An 18,238-nucleotide genomic window follows, 5' to 3' on the forward strand; every position below is an offset into this window, starting at 1 on the left:
GAGTTTAAAGTTTCTGGAGTGTTGAGATGAAATCAATATTGCTTGGCACCTCCAGCAACTGCCCAAGCACTTCATACATCAGTGTTCTAGTATTAACATCTGCTCCTAACTACAAAAGCCAAATTTACCTGGAGGTACTTCCTTCATCTTTTTATTCCCCTTGCCTGTGAAATTAGTATAATTTATTTCAAATTTGGTGATATGGGTGAGAGCATTCTTTTCCAACCCTGAAATTATTAGCAATTTTAATTATAAACCATTTAAATGTTTTTCTCTAAACATGTACTTATGATTTAAAAAAATAATGCAACCTATAAAATGACCCACAGCTATCCTGTACTATCCTTTCGGGGCAGATATGTATTGGTCTGAAATTTCTGTTCACCCTTAAAAAGCTCATTTTTCCTTGCATTTCCCCACAAAAGATATTGCCATTTTTGCAACCTACCAGGAAATTGGATTCTTACATAAAAGCCTGCTATTTACTACTCTAATAAATGTACTACATTCCCTTCAAAAAGAGCTTAAAGGTTATGTTGTATGTTTCCTGAAGTGATACAGCATGTATGATAAGCATTTTTGCCAATTTTCTCTTCTTACTCTTGTTATTGTTCTATCTATAGTCTCGATTCCTTAACCAATTCACTACTGATAAATTTAATCCTTGGTTATAATGTCACCTACAAAATGACTTAGAGATTACTATCTTAAATGGAGAAATGAATGATACGCATTTTAAATCTTTATCTTTTCAGTTACATTTCTGTAGGATGATTAAAAAGAGGGGAAGAAGGGGATAACACTCCTCTCTAGGCTGTACTCCTGACTTTCTCCATGTCATAGAAATCCCTTCATTTGGGAAGTTCACTCTAGACCTGGATTTCTCACACAGAAGTACCTTCTGACTCTGCAGCTTCTTCCTCTATTGGCTAGTTCCTCCCTTTTTAATGCCCATTTTTAAGGAAAACACTGGGGTCACAATGTCTTTATCCCTATCCAGGTTTCCTCCTGCTTCTCTGAAGCTTCTTTACCATGTCCCTTCCACCTCCTTCCCCACCTTTTTCCCTTCCCTCTGCTTTTTGCTTCTTTTTAGGCAATCTTCCCATGTTAGAATGTAAACTCTTTCTAGGCAGAGATTGTCTTTCTTTCTTCTTGTATTTACATTCCCAAAAGTTAGCACAGCACATAAATGAATAAATGCTTGTTGATTTCACCTGTTGACTCAAATTTCAATAATATTAACAGAAAAAGGTTCATTAGATGTATTATCAGAAATAATCAAATATTTTCTGCTGAGAGCCTTAGCCACAAGAATCTTTTTCAATTACTGAACATATTTTTGCCTTAATGTCTCATGAATTAAATGCTGTAAAATTCTCAGTGTGGTTTCTATAGCTGTTAAAAGTATAATCAGGCTTAAATATTGTGGTTAACTAAGTGTTCTTTTGTAGAATTCTCAATAAATGACTTAAATGTACTTGAACAAGAAATAAAAATCATTACCTGTAGATCGGTATTTTACCAGAAAAGTGTGGATTTGGAAAGTGTATAGATAAAAGAAAAAATCAAGGCTGCACATGTCATTCATTATCTGAGAGGATATAAGGCAGAGGAGTACTTAAAAATAAAATTAATCAAATGGAACACAACAATGGAGCGTACATAAAACAAATAATGGAAAAAGTAGATTTTGTTTTCAAAATGCAAAAAATTACCGTAACAATTTTATAAAGGTCTCTGCCTAGCACCAAAATTATAAGCCATTTTGTGGATGGTGTTTTATCAGCATTTTGTTGTATATAATTCATTTAATTCAGAAATCAAAATATACAATAAAACATTTAAAATTATATCACAAATTATGTCATGATGGTGTTTTGTATCCTGATGCATTTCTTACTCAATATATCGTATGTCTACTTAATAAATAATAATTTCACTTCCCCCTCATCTTCATATGCCTGCTTGAAGAGAAGTAATTGTTATTTACTTGGAAATAATGTTTAAAGAACCTGAGAACATTTAGCCTGGAGAAGAGCATACTTAAGATGGGCATGATGATTCTTTCCAAGTATTTGTAGACAGGCTGTTTATGGCAAGAGGGCTAGATTTCTTTTAATTGTACCTCAAGGGTATAACAAGGAACATCAATTGGGAGTTACAAAAAGATAAATTTAATCTGAAACAAGAAAAATACTCTCTAATAACTAGAGCTATTGTTCCAGGATTTTGTGGTTTCTTCTTCATTAGAAATCTTTAGGCAAAACGTGGTCCGCTATCAGTAATGATGAGATGATAGATCTAGGGTTAGAAGAGACATCAGAGTTCATCTATCCCAATTTACTTATTTTACAATTTAAGAAACGAAAGCCCAGAGTGGTTAAGTGAATTATCTAAGGTCACAAAACTAGTTATTATCAGAGAGATATTTAAACTCAATTAATCCAAATCTAGAGCTAGTGCTGTCTCTTTCCAGTATACAACACTGCCCTTTGCTATGGAGAGATTTTTGTGCAAGCAGTAGACAACATCGAACATCCTTGCCAATTCTGAAATGTTTTAACTACTAGAAACACTGCTAGCCAACTCTCTGATTCTATTCACTGATGACAGCCAGTGATTAGCCCTCACTTGCCCTTACTCACCTTAGCATTATGTCTAACACTATCAGGAATTTGAGGGAAAGCCAAGTTCCCTTTGCTCCTTGAGGCCAGGCTGCATCTAATCTCCTAGTTATGACACTTCTGTGTGTGACAATATTTATATCCCTAGTCTACAGATATGAGATCTGTCTGGACTTATCCAATTAGTGTCTTGGCTTAGCTTCTATTTACTTGGCACCTCTGCCTTCTTTTCTTCCCTGCAGCATTTCACTGAACACAAATCACATTTGTATGGCATAAAAGGATCAAGCACATAAGCATGCCTTACCTGTATACAGAGTTTCACTCATTACCTTAGAAGGTAAAAGAATAACACCAAACATAGTAAAATAATCTCATGAGATACACATCTATACCTTCTCCCAGTCTCAGATAGACTTTTACCAGGCTAAAGTGACACTCAGAGCTAGAGGTTCTGAGAACACAGTAAACACAATTAATACTCCCCTCATTCCACTTCTCACTCTCCAGGCTTCTCTCTCTCCCTAACAGTTGCCTTTTTACCTTGGACATGCCTCTGCCCTGCAGACCTGTCTTCTAATTGGTGAATCCCTGGTGAAAACCTCAGTTTTATGAAGCAATCAGGCTTTGTTCACTGCTACTCCATTCTTCACTCTTAAGACTTTTTGGAAAATCTCATCAGTGCTTTTGCCCCTCTTTTCCCTGTCCAATTTCCAGCTCCTTCCCCCTTATGCATGGTCCCTTTTCCCTATTAGAATGCAAACTCCATGAGGGTAGGGACCATCTTCTTTGCTTGTATTTGTACAACCCACTATAAGTATAGTGCTTGGCACATTGTAAGTTGTCAAATGCTATATGCATCTGTCATTTAAATTAAAAGAACCAAATTTCTCCACACAAGTTTTTATTATTATAATAATTATTATTATGGTTATTTCAATACCAAAGACATAAAGGAGTTCTTTCAATAATTTGAAACATACTCCAAATTTCTTTTTTTTAAAAAAATGCACAGTGAAATAATTCTGCATTTGCTCTTTAAATTTCAATCTAATTCTTTCTAATGAATTATGATATGTAGATAGATGAAGAATTCTGAAGCACAAAAGCCAAATGAAGAAAAGTTTAGTATACTGTCAGAAAGCTAGACTAACATTTCCACTCTAAGGTTCCATATATGGCCATTCAACATTTTATTATTCTGCTCAGTCTTTGTTTCCTTGGCATATGTAAATGTGTCAAAACAATTATAAAAAGAAAAGTCATGTACTTCATGTTTCCTTTCCTTTTCTTTGTCCCCTGGCTTCTTTATGTGAGCAATAAGGCATGCTGCAGAGAGTTTTAGTGCAATTCCAAAACGAATATATTGTCATGGGAAAAGACAGACAAAAAAGCTATGAAGATAAATATTGTAACTGAAGCTATGATTTTGATAACAATCACACACAACACAGTTTGCTTCTGGGTTTGTAGGCAATAGACATTGCTGAGAAGTTTTCTTTTTTGTGAAATAGCAGATTTAAAGAACGTATCTTGGTGCATTTAATGCCTTTTTAAGCAGCAATATTTTTTTATGTGTAGTATGTTAGGTATTTTGACTTTCTGTTTGCTTCCATTAAACTTTAATTTTTTAATTGCTTGTATTAGTCATAATCAATATTGAAGCCTTGATAAATTTCACATTTGTTCTTGTATCTTAATCCTGCTCTTCAGAGTAACTCCATTAATGCCTTTCAAAGATCCATTGGGAAAAAATGGAATTGGTAACTGGAACATAGCTTTCAAAATAATCTAGGATTCAAGGTGGATTTTGATAATAGAATAGAATAAGTCCTATTCTATTCTACTTATTTCAGGCCAGCAGCATTTTTTTTTTCTGTAGAAGTAGTGTTGGTGGAATCAAGGTACTCTGTAGAAAAATAGTGTTTTTTATTATCAAGTTGTATCAAAGCTGTGTTTCTTCTCGAGTGTCAGGTCCAGTGGTATTGCAGATGCTACTTTTTCGGCTGGGTGCACTGTTTGGAAGGTATGCCAAGGGATCTGGTCGAATTAAATACCTAGAAAAAGAATGCAAATTCTTATTCTTGTGATTAGTTAGATAGAGAGTAATATCAATATTGATATACATAATCTATCTTGAATTTCATTTCAAACATGATATTACTTTAATTTCTAGGCTGTCCTAACTCTCCTACATTTATGGAAGTGCAGCAGAAGTAAATGTAAGTGAAAGTTTTACTCTGTAAATTGCTAAGTGATTTGACAGGGATAGTATTAGCAGCTCTCCCCAATTGAAAAGATTCTTCCCATGAAAAATATGAAAACAAGCAAGGGGATCTTTCATGCAGGTATGATTTGATCACTTCTATCTTGACTCCTGGAATTAATTCCAGAATTCAGGGTAATGAGATCCTTATGGTTTCTATAAAAAGATGTCTGTGCTCTAGGTCTTGTTTGGCCACTAATTAACTTTGGGACCCTTATAAATCTTTTATTTTTTCTTTTTTGAGTTTTAGTTCCTTAAAGTCATGAAATGATTGACTTGGAACAAGTGATCTCAAAACTCAAAATTTGATAATTCTATGAAGTGATCCACATAATTGCAGTAATCACTCTAATTAATACTTCAACTGATCATATTCACATCATGATCACCATCCAGAAATTCAAAGGAACTATGGATGTCTGTAGTATAAAATGATAATAATTCCTATTTATGCAGTGTATATTTACATAGCACAAAGTGCTTTGCATATATTTTATTATTTTACTCTGACAATATGCCCATGCTGGAAGTGCTATTTTTACCCAAATAATTTACAAATAAAGAAATTCACATTCAGAGATGGCCAGTAATTTGCCCATAAAGAATCTGAAGCATTATTGGAACCTTGGTCTTTCTTACTCTAAAATGAATATTCTACCAGGAGAGAAATAGGAAAATTTCCATCCACTAATGCTAACTCACAAATGCTAAAATTGGCATTAAACAAATATTCACTTTCCACTGTCAACTCTCAGGAATGATTTCAACAGACTTATTTTTATGGATACTATGTATGTGGAGTAGTGGTAGGTGCCAACTATAAAAAGTATAAGAGTATAAGACACAAACAGGTGTACTCATTCACTTCTGATGGAACTGCAAACTTGTAGAATATTTTTGAAGAGAAATCTGCTAATATGTGATAAAAATTCACATAAAAAAAGAATCAAACCCTTTGGCCTCAATCTTCCATTACTGCAAATAAAACCTGAAATAAATTATCCATTATTTTAAGAGCTAGCTATTAACATTTTTTTCAGAGCAACATCATGCATATTTTTTTTTAAAGTTGTAAACAACTTGGGGTGGAGCCAAGATGGCAGAGTAGAAGCACAAACTTGGTGTGGGCTCCTGCTCCAATCACTTCCAATACATGTAAAAAATGACTCTAAATAAACTTTAGAGCTGCAGAACCCACAAACTGACAGAGAGAAACAAATCTCCTGCTGAAGGAAGCCTGGCAGGCCAGCAGGAAGGATCCATAGCAACATGCTGGGAGCCAAGCAGGGTCCGGCATGAGCCACCCGGTTCCAGCCCCAGGGTGGCTCCGGCCAGCAGAAGCCAGAGCCAATTTCAGGAGAGTGAATTATAAGTAGCTGTGGCAGGTTCCAGACTTCTCAATACATAAACACCAAAGACAAAGTAAAAGGTCAGTGCAAAACTCTGTTGGAACAGGGAGGGACTGAGCGGTGAGATCCGGCCTCTGCCCCCAGGGCAAGAAGCAGAGGAGGTACAGCAGCTCCAGGGGCCACAGACTGGCTGCCTCAGGAGCTCCTGGCCTGCAGATCATAGGGGGACCAAGCAACCATTCAGAGGGTAATTGCTCTTGTTTTCATCTGCTTGGATCTGATTCGCTTTCTTGGGTGGTGGTCCTGTGATTTGTGGCCACTGTGCCAGAGCTTGTAAGGGCTGTGAGGAGGGGGGCCTCCTAATAGATCCAACAGGTGCAAAAACCCCAATGATTTGCGACATAGGTATCTCCATTCTGGGAGCAGAGTTCTAGTATGGCAAAGAGCCCAAAAGTCATATATTTGGCTGGCAACATGAGCAAGCTGAGGAAGTACAAACAGACCATAGAATCCTTTTTTGGGGACAAAAAGGATCAAGGCATGGAGCAGGAAGAAGACAGAGAAGTCAGAACTCCTGCATCAAAAACTTCCAAGAAAAATATGAATTGGTTATAGGCTATGGAGGAGCTCAAGAAGGATTTTGAAAAACAAGTAAGAGAAGTGGAGGAAAAATTGGGAAGAGAAATGAGAATGATGCAAGAAAATGATGAAAAGCAAGTCAACAGCCTGCTAAAGGAGACCCAAAAATACGCTGAAGAAAATAACACCTTAAAAAATAGACTAACTCAAATGGTAAAAGAGGCCCAAAAAGCCAAGAAGGAGAAGAATGCTTTAAAAAGCCAAATTTGCCAGATGGAAAAGAAATGTCAAAAACTCACTGAAGAGAATAACTCCTTCAAAATTAGATTAGAGCAATTGGAAGCTAATGATTTCTTGAGAAATCAAGATAGTATAAAACAGATCCAAACAAATGTAAAAATAGAAGGCAATGTGAAATATCTCATTGGAAAAACCACTGACCTAGAAAATAGATCCAGGAGAGAGAATTTTAAAATTATTGGACTACCTGAAAGCCATAATAAAGAACCTAGAAATTATCCTTAAACAAATTCTCAAGGAAATTTTTCCTGATATTCTAGAACCAGAGGGCAAAATAGGAATTGAAATAATTCACCAATTGCCTCTTGAAAAAGATCCCAAAAAGAAAACTTCTAATAATATTATAGCCAGATTTCAGAGTTCCCAGGTCAAGGAGAAAATATTACAAGCAGACAGGAAGAAACAATTTGAGTATTGTGGAAACACAATCAGGATAACACAAGATCTAGCAGTTCCTACATTAAGGGATCGCAGAACTTGGGATATGATATTCCAGAGGTCAAAGGAACTAGGATTAAAACAAAGAATCACCTACCCAGCAAAACTAAGTATAAGTATAATGGGAAAATATGGTCATTCCACGAAATAGAGGACTTTTAAGCATTCTTGATGAAAAAACCAGAGCTGAACAGAAAATTTGATTTTCAAGTACAAGAAGAAAGAGAAGGTAAACAGGAAAAAGAAATGAAAAGGAACTTATTAAAGTTGAACTATTTACATTTCTCCATAGAAAAATGATAATTGTAACTCAAAAAACTTTTCTCAGTATGAGGATAGTTAAAGGGAATATATATGTATATATACATATATATGTATGTATAGGAGGGAGTATGTGTATATAAATATGTATGTGAATGTGGGCATATGTATATCCATGTATACACAGAGGGCACAGGATAAGTTGAATGTGAATGGATGATATCTAAAAAATAAAATTAAGATGTGAGAGAGGAGTTTATTGGGAGAAGGAGAAAGGGAGAGATAGATTAGGGTAAATTATCTCACATAAAAGAGGCAAGAGAAAACTATTACAATGGAGGGGAAGAGCAGGAAGGTGAAAAGGAATGGGACAAACTGATTTTTACTGAATTTGGCTTAAGGAGGGAATAACATACATACTCAATTGGGTATCTTACCCTACAGAAAAATAGGGGGAGTAGGGAATAAGAGGGGGGAGAATAGAAGGGAGGGCAGATTGGGGGAGAGGGTAGTTAGAAGCAAATATTTTTGAAAATGGATAGAGTCAAAGTAGAAAATAGAATAAATGGGGGGCGGGCTAGGATGGAGGGAAATATAGTTAGTCTTTCACAATATAACTACTATGGAAATGATTTCGGTAACTACCATGTACAACCTATATTGAGCTGCTTATCTTCCTAGTGGGGATGGGTAAGGAGGGAAGAAGGGAAATAATCTGGAACTCAAAGTTTTAAAAACAAATGTTAATTTTTTTTTTTACATGCAACTAGGAAATAAAATATACAGGTACTGCGAGATAGAATCCCATCTTGCCCTACTAGAAAGTTAGGAGGGTGATGGGGGAGGATATAAGAGAGAACAGATCTGGGGGAAGGGTAGGCTTGCTATTTGGGGGTGGGGTGTAGGGGAAAGATGGGGAGAAAAAATTGTAACTCAAAATCTTGTGGAAATGAATGTTGAAAACTAAAAATAATTTTTTAAATAGTAAACAACTTTAAATGTACAAGAACAGAGTGACAAAAGGAAATTGTAGCATATTCACATAATGGAATATCTTATGAAGATATTTTTTAAAATGAGGAAACCTGAAAAAAGCTCTGTGAAAGAATACAAAGTGACAAAAACAAAACTGTAAGAATGGTGTACACATAATCCTGTCAATGATTGGCATAGGATGAAAGGTAAATGAAAAGGAACAAACAATCCCAATATGTTTTTAGAATAAGTGACTGAGATGAATAATTACTAAGAAGCTTAGTTGATTGTACTGATGTTCAATAATTATCTTGAAATGAAATACAAAATGTATGATTATTGCCATTTTTGTTGCTACTGCTGTGCTTATTGTTCTTATTGTTGTTTTAAATGGAAAAAGACATTCTCTCTTCCCCAGGAGGGAAAAAAAAGGATTAGGAGGGCCATAATGAGCCAAATTTTGGTTGGGGATATAGGACAAACCAAAAAAATTACAAATTTTAAAAATATATATATATATTATTTAATCATAAAAATCGCTTAATAGCTAAGATCATAAGTTCAAAGTCTAGGGGCAGGAGTGATCCTTGGGCAGTAGACAGTAAGGCTCTGTACAAATGCCTCTGAATTAGGGCTAGAGTCAAGGACCTCAGTTTACTGGGTAGCATAGTGGATAGAGTGCTGGACCTGGAGTCAAGAAGAAACATCTTTGTGAATTTAAATCTGACCTGAGACACTTACTAGCTCTGTGACTGTGGGCAAATCACTTAACCCAATTTGTTTCAGTTTCCTTACCTGTAAAATGATCTGGAGAAGAAAATGCCAAACAACTCCAGTATCTTTGCCAAGAAACTCCCAAATGGGATAACAAAAAGTGAAACACAACTGAAAAAGACTCTACAATAACATTTCAGTCTGATAGTGTCTATGATCTCATGCAAAGTTTCCTCATATGTTAAAAGACAAGATTATCTTTAAGGAGATTATCTCTAGACTTCCTTCTAGTTCTATATTTTAAGTAGGGGAAGGATGAGAATAAACATTTACATAGTACCTACTATGTGACAGACACTATGCTGTTTTGTTTTTAATATCTCATTTGATCTTAAAAATAACCCTATAAGGTAGGTGGTTTTATTATCCCCATTTTGAAAATGACAGTTGAAGAAACTGAGGCAGAAAGAGGTCAAGTAACTTTTCCATGGTCACACAGTATCTGGGGGCTACTTGAACTTCTAGCCACTGTGCCACCAGTTGAGACAGTAAATCAATCAGTCAACAGGCATTTATTAAGCTCTTAACTGTGTGCCAGGCAATTACTATGGGTAGTTTGAGGAAAACCTCAGTGACAAGAATACAAATGGAACATTTGAGGAAAATGAAAACAAAATGAGTTTGAGTAGAAAGTTCATGTGGAGTTGCAGGATGAAAGAACTTCCTCATTATGAGTGTCCTTGTAAACACCAAACAGGAGTAGAGAGCATGGAGTGACTAGAAATGTGTTTTTTAGGGAAATTATAGTACAGATATAAAACTTTTGTGATACTCTTAATCCTATAGAAATTGGTATTCTATTGTTTCATTTTAATTTTAGTGCATTTGAAAATGAATGGAGCAGTTATTTAAATTCAGAAACATGAAATATAAAGACAGAATTTTTAAAAAGAAATTGATATATAGTACATTTCCTAATATAAGATTCCATACTAATTATCCTAACAACCACGGTGTTATATTGTTTTACTAATTTTGAAAGCATATATTAATTTCGGATCTCATTATTTAATATTGTACACTATTTACAATGCTATATGATTTTAATAATTTTGTCTATCAAGGAGGAAAACAAATAGTGCACATTAAGGTTTATTATGCCATATGAATTCCTAATTTATTTTTCTTGGAATCCAGTGCCTGTTATTCCTTAATTGAAAATATGCCCTGAAATTAGATTTCAGAAGAAAAACACTTAATTGCCAACAAAACTGAAACAAGTGAAAGTTTTTAACAGCTAGATTGCTCAGGGGATATGGTACAGTTATCCCTTCCACATTCTTGGGGTTAGGTGCCTACCACCATGATCTGGAGAATATGCATAAAAATTTTTAGCCCTCCCTTAGTAGCAGAGAGGAGTCCTGACTTTTTCTTTTATGGAGTATTTATAGTATCTTGTTGTTACATTTGGATGCATTTATGATTTTCTAACCTTATTCTCTGTCATCTGCTGGCCTTCACAGCTTGTGTCTGCAGCTTCCACAAAACTCCCCCCAAATTCCCATTTAACTTCTTGTGTCAACTCCTAATATATTGCAACTGCAATGGGAAGAACATGATGTAGAAAGGATAACTGTATTAGAAATAGTAGTTTACTCATAAGAATTTCCCTTTACTAATGAACTCAAGTTCATTCTTGTACAAAAAAGATGGGATAGCAAGGGAAAGTAGAGCAAAACATTTTGGAGATTTTGAGCCTAGGAAACTTGGAAATCTTGACAGAAACAGGGAAGCCCTCAAAGAAGTAAGAGGGAGAAAAGGAAAAGAGATGCTGAAGCTTATCATGGAACATTAGAGATATAGGTTACATTTCAATGGAAATTTGAGGCCTGTTGAAAGCTCCAGGAAGGGCAGGGTTAGAGAGATCCATACAAGAAGGCTTTCAGTACTTGACTGTATCATATATACACATCTGTGTGGATTTCTGAGCTCTCTATAACATAATCTTATATTTATTATCTTTGTAACCATGATATATTGTTATATCAGTGCCACCAGTGACAAACTTTGAATGAAAACAAAATGGAATGGTAAGAAAAATTTTATATAAAGAAGCTCAAAGTTTCCATAGTCAGTAATTATAATAGGTAATACTTAATAATAATAACAAGCATTTTGTAGTTACCTCTTTCCTCTACCCCATTTCAAAATTTCTATACACCTCCAATTATCATTTTTCATTACCAAGGTTCACCTCTCCACTGGAGCCTTGTTACCACTTCTGCTCTCTCTAATGGGTGCCTGTGCCATCACCATCTTTCTATTTCATCCTTAATCTTCCATAATATCTAATGGCTACTTCACCACTAACTATAGACATGCTTATTTCTCTCTTCCTTAAAAATAAAAACATCTCTTCAAGATAATTTACTATATTTTTCTAAAATATAAACACGTTATAAACACGTAACAAGAGTAACCTAAACCAACTGCTTCAATTTTCTCATTAACCATTCATCCTTCATTATATTGATGGACATTTGATCTCATTGACCACTCATTAAACTGTGTCATTTCTCAATCAAATCCAATACCTTCACTTTATGATACAATATGAACTCCCCTATTTGATATCTCCAGGAATTTACAACCTGTCTCTAACCAACATTTAATATCTATTTATACATTACTTCCCTTCACACATCATTTATTCCTGCTAAACTTTCCATGTTGATCCTCCTATCTGACAATTCTCCAACTCTTTTAGTAGCACAGGTGATTAAACATGACTGAAATGCACTAAAGCCTCACATTCACATCTTAGAATCTTTTTTGTTTCTTTTCATATCTTAGCTCAAACAACATCTCTTACATCAGGCCCCCATTGCTACATGGCAATCTTTTTTTTTTTTAACATTTTTTCTTCACTGACCCCATCACGCAACCCACAGCAGCTGTTACAAAGGTTTCGGCTTGCAGGGGCTGTGGATATAGTGCTGGATCTGGAGTAAGGAAGATTTAACTTCAAATCTGTCCTTAGACATTTACTAGCCTTATGACTCTAGTCAACTCACTTAAATTCCTTTTGCTTCAATTTTTACCTTTCAAATGGGATAATAATACCATCTCTTTCCTAGAATTTTTGTGAGGATCAAATGAGATAATATATGTAAAGTGCTTGACACAGACCCCAATTTCCTGAATCCATGTTTAGGGTTCTTCTTCCACAGTAAACTGAATCTCAAATAAATTGTGGCTTCTAGAATAAAAAGTGGACCTCATTTACTTCCTTTAGATTTTCCTAATTTCTATCACATAATTTTGGATCCATAGTAGATACACAGTAATCCTTACTGAATTGAAAGTAAATAGGCCCATGTTTTCAAAACATTTGTAAATTCTTAAAAACATAAGAAGCTATAAGAGCCTTTAGAAGAGAAAGAAATAAGCATTTTTGTGAAACTTAAAGTCTGAAATTCTATAACTCTCATAGATATATGCCGTCAACTTACACAACATCATTAACCTCCAGTCTCGTGTCAGGAGAAGGATTGATCAGAATGTATGAAAGGGTGCCTTGACGATCATTCATTTCATCTGTAGGGTAGATGGATACCAAGTTGTTAGATTATTTACAAGTTACAGGAATGATTGTTTTTAATAAATCAATCCTAGAAATTCCTACCTAGTCCTTTTAGCTATCAAAGGAGTTTAGCAGATCTTTTAGGAGGGAAATCTATTTTCAAATTATCATCACTGGAAATGTTTTTCATGGAATAATAAAGCTGTCAGCTCTTTTGGGAAAGGAAAAAAAGGATGCCACTCTCATGCCATATGTGAAATGCTGCTAATACTTCTGATTATATTCTCTACTATCTTCTACTTATGAAAAGTATTTGTTTGCATCAGATTTTAGAAAGCACATAAGAAAAATTACTTAAGAATTTGAAGTTTCCATATACATTTGTCTTTCTAATATAGGGCATACAAGAAACACAATTCCTTTGCTTTTGCAAAGACTCTTGATTAAATTCATTTAATAGCAAAATTTCAGGCACGAGAATTACTGGATCATTTGAGTCAATGTCTGAGACAGAACTCTGTATCTATCACCTTTCACATTTGTCAAATCAGTGCAATTTTTTTTTAAATCTATGATACCACATTTTAATTTTGCCAAGGAGATTGCTCTGAAGAGTTCATGATCCATATTAATCTGTAGGACAATAGTCCTGCCATGTACAGAATGGCATCTTTGAAGGCAAAACACTCTGGTCTGCATGGCTTTCATGGAGGTGCTAATCTAGATTTATAATGTTCTTTGGCATAATGAACCAGATAATCACTTCAACTCCACATGTTTTTTAGGAAGATAAAAGAAATATTAATCATGGAGCTTAGGTTGAGAAAAAGAAAAGTTCTAATATCTTATTCATTAGAGATATTATCAAGACAATTTCAATATCTTTTCTTAAAAGGATATAATTAATAAATTGACATAATTGAGCCTGACTTACATTTTGTCCCATTTAAATTTGAGGAATATATTATATAATGAAATTCTACTAATATTTATTTAACAGAGAATAAAGTTTTGTTCCCCCAAAAGTATCATTTACTGAGTAACTCAAGACCATAGAAGTGACCCAGTATAAGCAACTTAAAGTTCTTCACTAACATTATAGAATGGGAATATAATAGAAGCTTGAGCAGAATGTTTGTCTCTTTGAAATCTGAACCCCAAGATGCCAGTCAATTCTCAAACAATTCTTATTACAATAAAAATTATCATAAAAATAGATTAAAATACTAACAAATAAAAATAAGTACAAAAGAACATAACATAGATTTTCTTGTAAAATTAATGCATTTATAGGCAAGGCTATATTTGATTCATGCACAGCTATTTAGGTAAGACTTCTATTGAGTAAAGCAAGATCCATGAAGTATTTGTGGTTAGTTAACACAGCTAGCTTGAATGTGGTATTAAAATGAGTCTGAAGCCATAGGTTCAAGCCATATAAGAACCGTATTCATATTCATTTCAAGGGAGGAGGGAAGTGCCACCCAAAGTCCACAGATAGCCAGCTCTAAACCCATGAAGAAAAATTCTGACCTTGTGAAAAATGCCAGAACAAGCTGTAAGCACAAGTAAGGTGGGGTTTTTGTTGTTTTCTTTTTGGAGTTCAGTTTCCCAGGCTCAGACTAAATTGTAAACATCTGAAGGATTAATCTCCCTTAAGCCTTGATAATTCACAACCCTGCTGAATTAAGTAGGTTTTGTGCCTTCTGGCTCTAAGCCAATCAGAGGTCGAGTCTGATATATAGTCTGGGAAGTTGGCATTTTGCTTTGGGGGTTTTCTCATAAGAAGGATCTTTTGATTTCCTAGTTGAGACTCTGAGTGGCCATGTGTTCAGAGCCCCTTGACTGCTCAGATTTCTGTGCTCCCTTGATCCAGTCATGTATGTAAAGTGTACAGCAATATTTCTGGGTTCAGACAGCTGAAGCCCAGTCTGTTGATCTTTATGCTAATTTCTCTGCTTGTATTTTTTCTGTTTGTATTTTCTCTATGTTTAGGGTGCTAACCTCTCCCCTGAACTAGTGAATGTAATTGAAAATAGGATTATTAACCCCTTTTTGAGCAGTCTTTCTTTTAAAACCAGATCAAAGAACTGGTACTAACAGGTCATCCTGGGTGTTTGCTAATACACAGGAGCCAGAAGATATTTGTCTTTCACTACTAAATTCCAGGTCATGGATTCAAGGTAGACTGAGAGGGGACCTACACGTAGTGGTAGCACTCCAGAGTAGAGGGAAATCTTAGGCTGTAAGCTACTTATTGAGGTAGGAACAAATTCAGAAGCAAATAGCTGTGTAGCTCTAACTTCAAGAGTGGGGTGGGGCCTCCAGTCTAGTCTGAAAGCAGAACTGGAAAAATAAGAGTAGGAATCCCAGAGCAAAGAGGAATCTGAAGCCCTGTCGTTCTCAACCTGCACAGCTCTTCAGCTGGCTAATAATGGTCAAGTCTAGCAGACTAGAACTTCCAAACAGAGGTAAGACCACAGGAGAATTGTGCAAATACAAACACTGACCAGGAACCTGCAAAATTCAGACTGCGAGAACAGTGATTAGATTTTGTGCTGCACCAGAAATTTTCGAGAGAATTCAAAGTTAATCTATAGCTGGAGTTGCATTAAGATACTAGAATTAAACAACATTCAATACCCCAAGAAAAACTCAAGAGGGCAAAAGCCCAATCCAGAGAATTTGGCTGTAACACAAAGTCCAAAGTAAGGAAAAAGGTTTTGGGGAATAAGAAAATCTAAAATGCATCCAACCACAAAAAAAATTATTATGGTAACAGGAATGCTCAAGACAGACCTAAAAGAAAAGAATGACCCCAACACATCAATAATTAATGATAAAAAAACAACATTTTAAGCATGTCAAACCATTCAAACCACCAAATGATTACTTTATAGAGCCAAAAACAAAGTCATCTGGAGTAAGAAAATGTCAAGAATCCAAAAGAATTAATAAAAAGACTGAGAAGAAAGTGGACCTTGCAGTACCAGATCTCAAATCATACTACAAAAGCAGTAATCATTAAAATAATTTGGTTAGTAAAAGAATAGAGAGGGTGACCAATGGAATAGATTAGGCAAATAATCTATAGAAGCAAATGATTACTATAGTTACAAAGTTTTTGATAAACTCAAAGATCCCAGGTATTAGGGAAAGGACTCAATATCTGACAAATAATTTTAGGAAAATTATAAAGCAGGCTGACAGAAACTTGTTACAGACCAGTATCACACACCATTTACCAAGATAAGCCCCAAATGATTTCATGACATACAAAAAAAGTGACATCATAAATTAGAGAAGCAAAGAAGAAATTGTCAGACCTATTGACAGAGGAAGAATTCATGACCACTCAAGAGACAGAGATGATTAGGTAAGATAGGTTTGGAAACTAAGGGATGTAACTCTGAATTTGGAAAAGTACCTTTAGGTTATGACATATATGGCTCATATAAAGGAACTGGGAATCTTTAGAAAAGACCTGTGAAGGAAAGTAGGTCACGATGGGTGGACTTTAGGTTTTTATGAGCTGTCATGTGGAAGCAGAATTATACTTGAACTGCTTGGTCTCAGAAGACAGCCAAGAAGACCAGGTTAAACATACAAAGAGGCAGATTTAGATTGCACCCTAACATATAGTGTTATGGACTATCTGAAGTTGTTGATTTCCCCTTACTAAATGATTTCCAAGCAAATGCCAGATGACTATTGTTTTGTGATATTTTGTAGAGGTGAAGCAATTTAGTGCTTAATACACTGTCTAGTACATACTAGGCAATTAATAAATTCTTGTGGAATTGTAGTAATTTGTTTTCAAGTGTAGTTTGAATTAGCTGTTTTTGGGGTTGCATAAAACAATGAGATTCTGTAATTCTCTGATTCATGATTTCCAAATGGAAATTAAATCCATTTTTAAAAGGCAACTTCAGAAAACCAAGATTCTGCTTCTTGTCCAATGATTAGAATTTTTGAGGGAGTGGAGGATGAAATGAGGATGGAAAACTTTGTCCAAAACATTCCTTTATGGATTTAGCATTATCTTAATTGATCTACTTCTTTTTTTTCTTAATGAATGAAGAAAATGGAGGTCATTCTGGAAGAGAAATAATTTCTGCCTATATTCTTATTAACAGCATGATAGAATGTTCATTTTGTATTTTTCAGATTTTCCCGTAGGAAAGCTGTACTGATATATCAAATTCTTTTTTTTTTAATTAAAGGATATTTCAGGGGCAGCTAGGTGGAGAAGTGAACAGAACACCGGCCCTGGAGTCAGGAGGACCTGAGTTCAAATACAACTCAAGCACTTAAACACTTACTAGCTGTGTGACCTTGGGCAAGTCACTTAACCCCAACTGCCCTAAGGTCCCCCCCTCCAAAAGGCAAAAAAAAAAAAAAGAGAATATTTCATTTAAGTGTGTTAGAACAGACCAAGAGCAAGGCTTTATATTTGATTAGGGGAAGATGAGGATTAGTATTTATGCAGTGTTTACTGAATTCCAGGAATTGTACAAACTTCTTTTCATAAATATCAACAAGTATTTATAAATAATTACAAGTAATTACAAATAATTACCAAATTATCTCATTTGATTCTTGTAATAACCCTCAGAAGTAGACATTATTATCACCATTTTACAGCTGAGGAAATTGAAGTAAACAGGGATTAAAATGACTTGCCTAGGGTCACCAAGGGCATTTAGGAGAGCACTGGATAGAGTGCAGGACCTGGAGTCAGGAAGCCATCTTCCTGCGTTCAAATCTGGCCTCAGATATTTAGTAGCTTTGTGACTCTGAGCAACTCACTTAATCCTGTTTGCCTCAGTTTCTTTATTTATAAAATAAGTTAGAGAAGAAAATGGCAAGCTACTCCATTATCTTTGCAAAGAAAATCCCAAACTAGGTTATGAAGAAGTAGACATGAGTGAAAAACACAAAGCTGTTAAGTGTCTGAGGCCAGATTTGAACTCAGATCTTCCTGACTTCAGGCATAGTGCTCTACCTACTGCACATCAAACTGTTTAACATAAAGTCAATTCTTCAAATGTCATTTTTTTAACTTAAAGACTATTTCATATAAAAGTAGACTAAAAGCAAGTCTATATGCCTACAATTTATTACAGAATAACTGACCCATTAGTGAGTC

General features: G+C 35.0%; 1 protein-coding gene across 1 annotated transcript in view; it reads right to left on the minus strand.

Annotated features, from left to right (window-relative positions):
* Positions 1 to 3,579: 3,579 nt before the first annotated feature.
* The window catches only part of KCNT2 (potassium sodium-activated channel subfamily T member 2), a 550,024-nt gene continuing 535,365 nt past the window's right edge, over positions 3,580 to 18,238 (minus strand). The window contains exons 27-28 of the mRNA XM_069074469.1: positions 13,019 to 13,103; positions 3,580 to 4,681 (exon numbers count right to left, since the gene is read on the minus strand). Of these exons, the coding sequence (XP_068930570.1) occupies positions 4,570 to 4,681; positions 13,019 to 13,103 (197 nt within the window). The 3' untranslated portion in view covers positions 3,580 to 4,569. The remainder of the gene's footprint in view (positions 4,682 to 13,018; positions 13,104 to 18,238) is intronic.

Source organism: Petaurus breviceps, unplaced genomic scaffold (genome assembly GCF_028583685.1).
Source record: "Petaurus breviceps papuanus isolate PSGF00001 unplaced genomic scaffold, PetGlider_PUasm1.0 90895, whole genome shotgun sequence".
Taxonomy (NCBI): domain Eukaryota; kingdom Metazoa; phylum Chordata; class Mammalia; order Diprotodontia; family Petauridae; genus Petaurus; species Petaurus breviceps.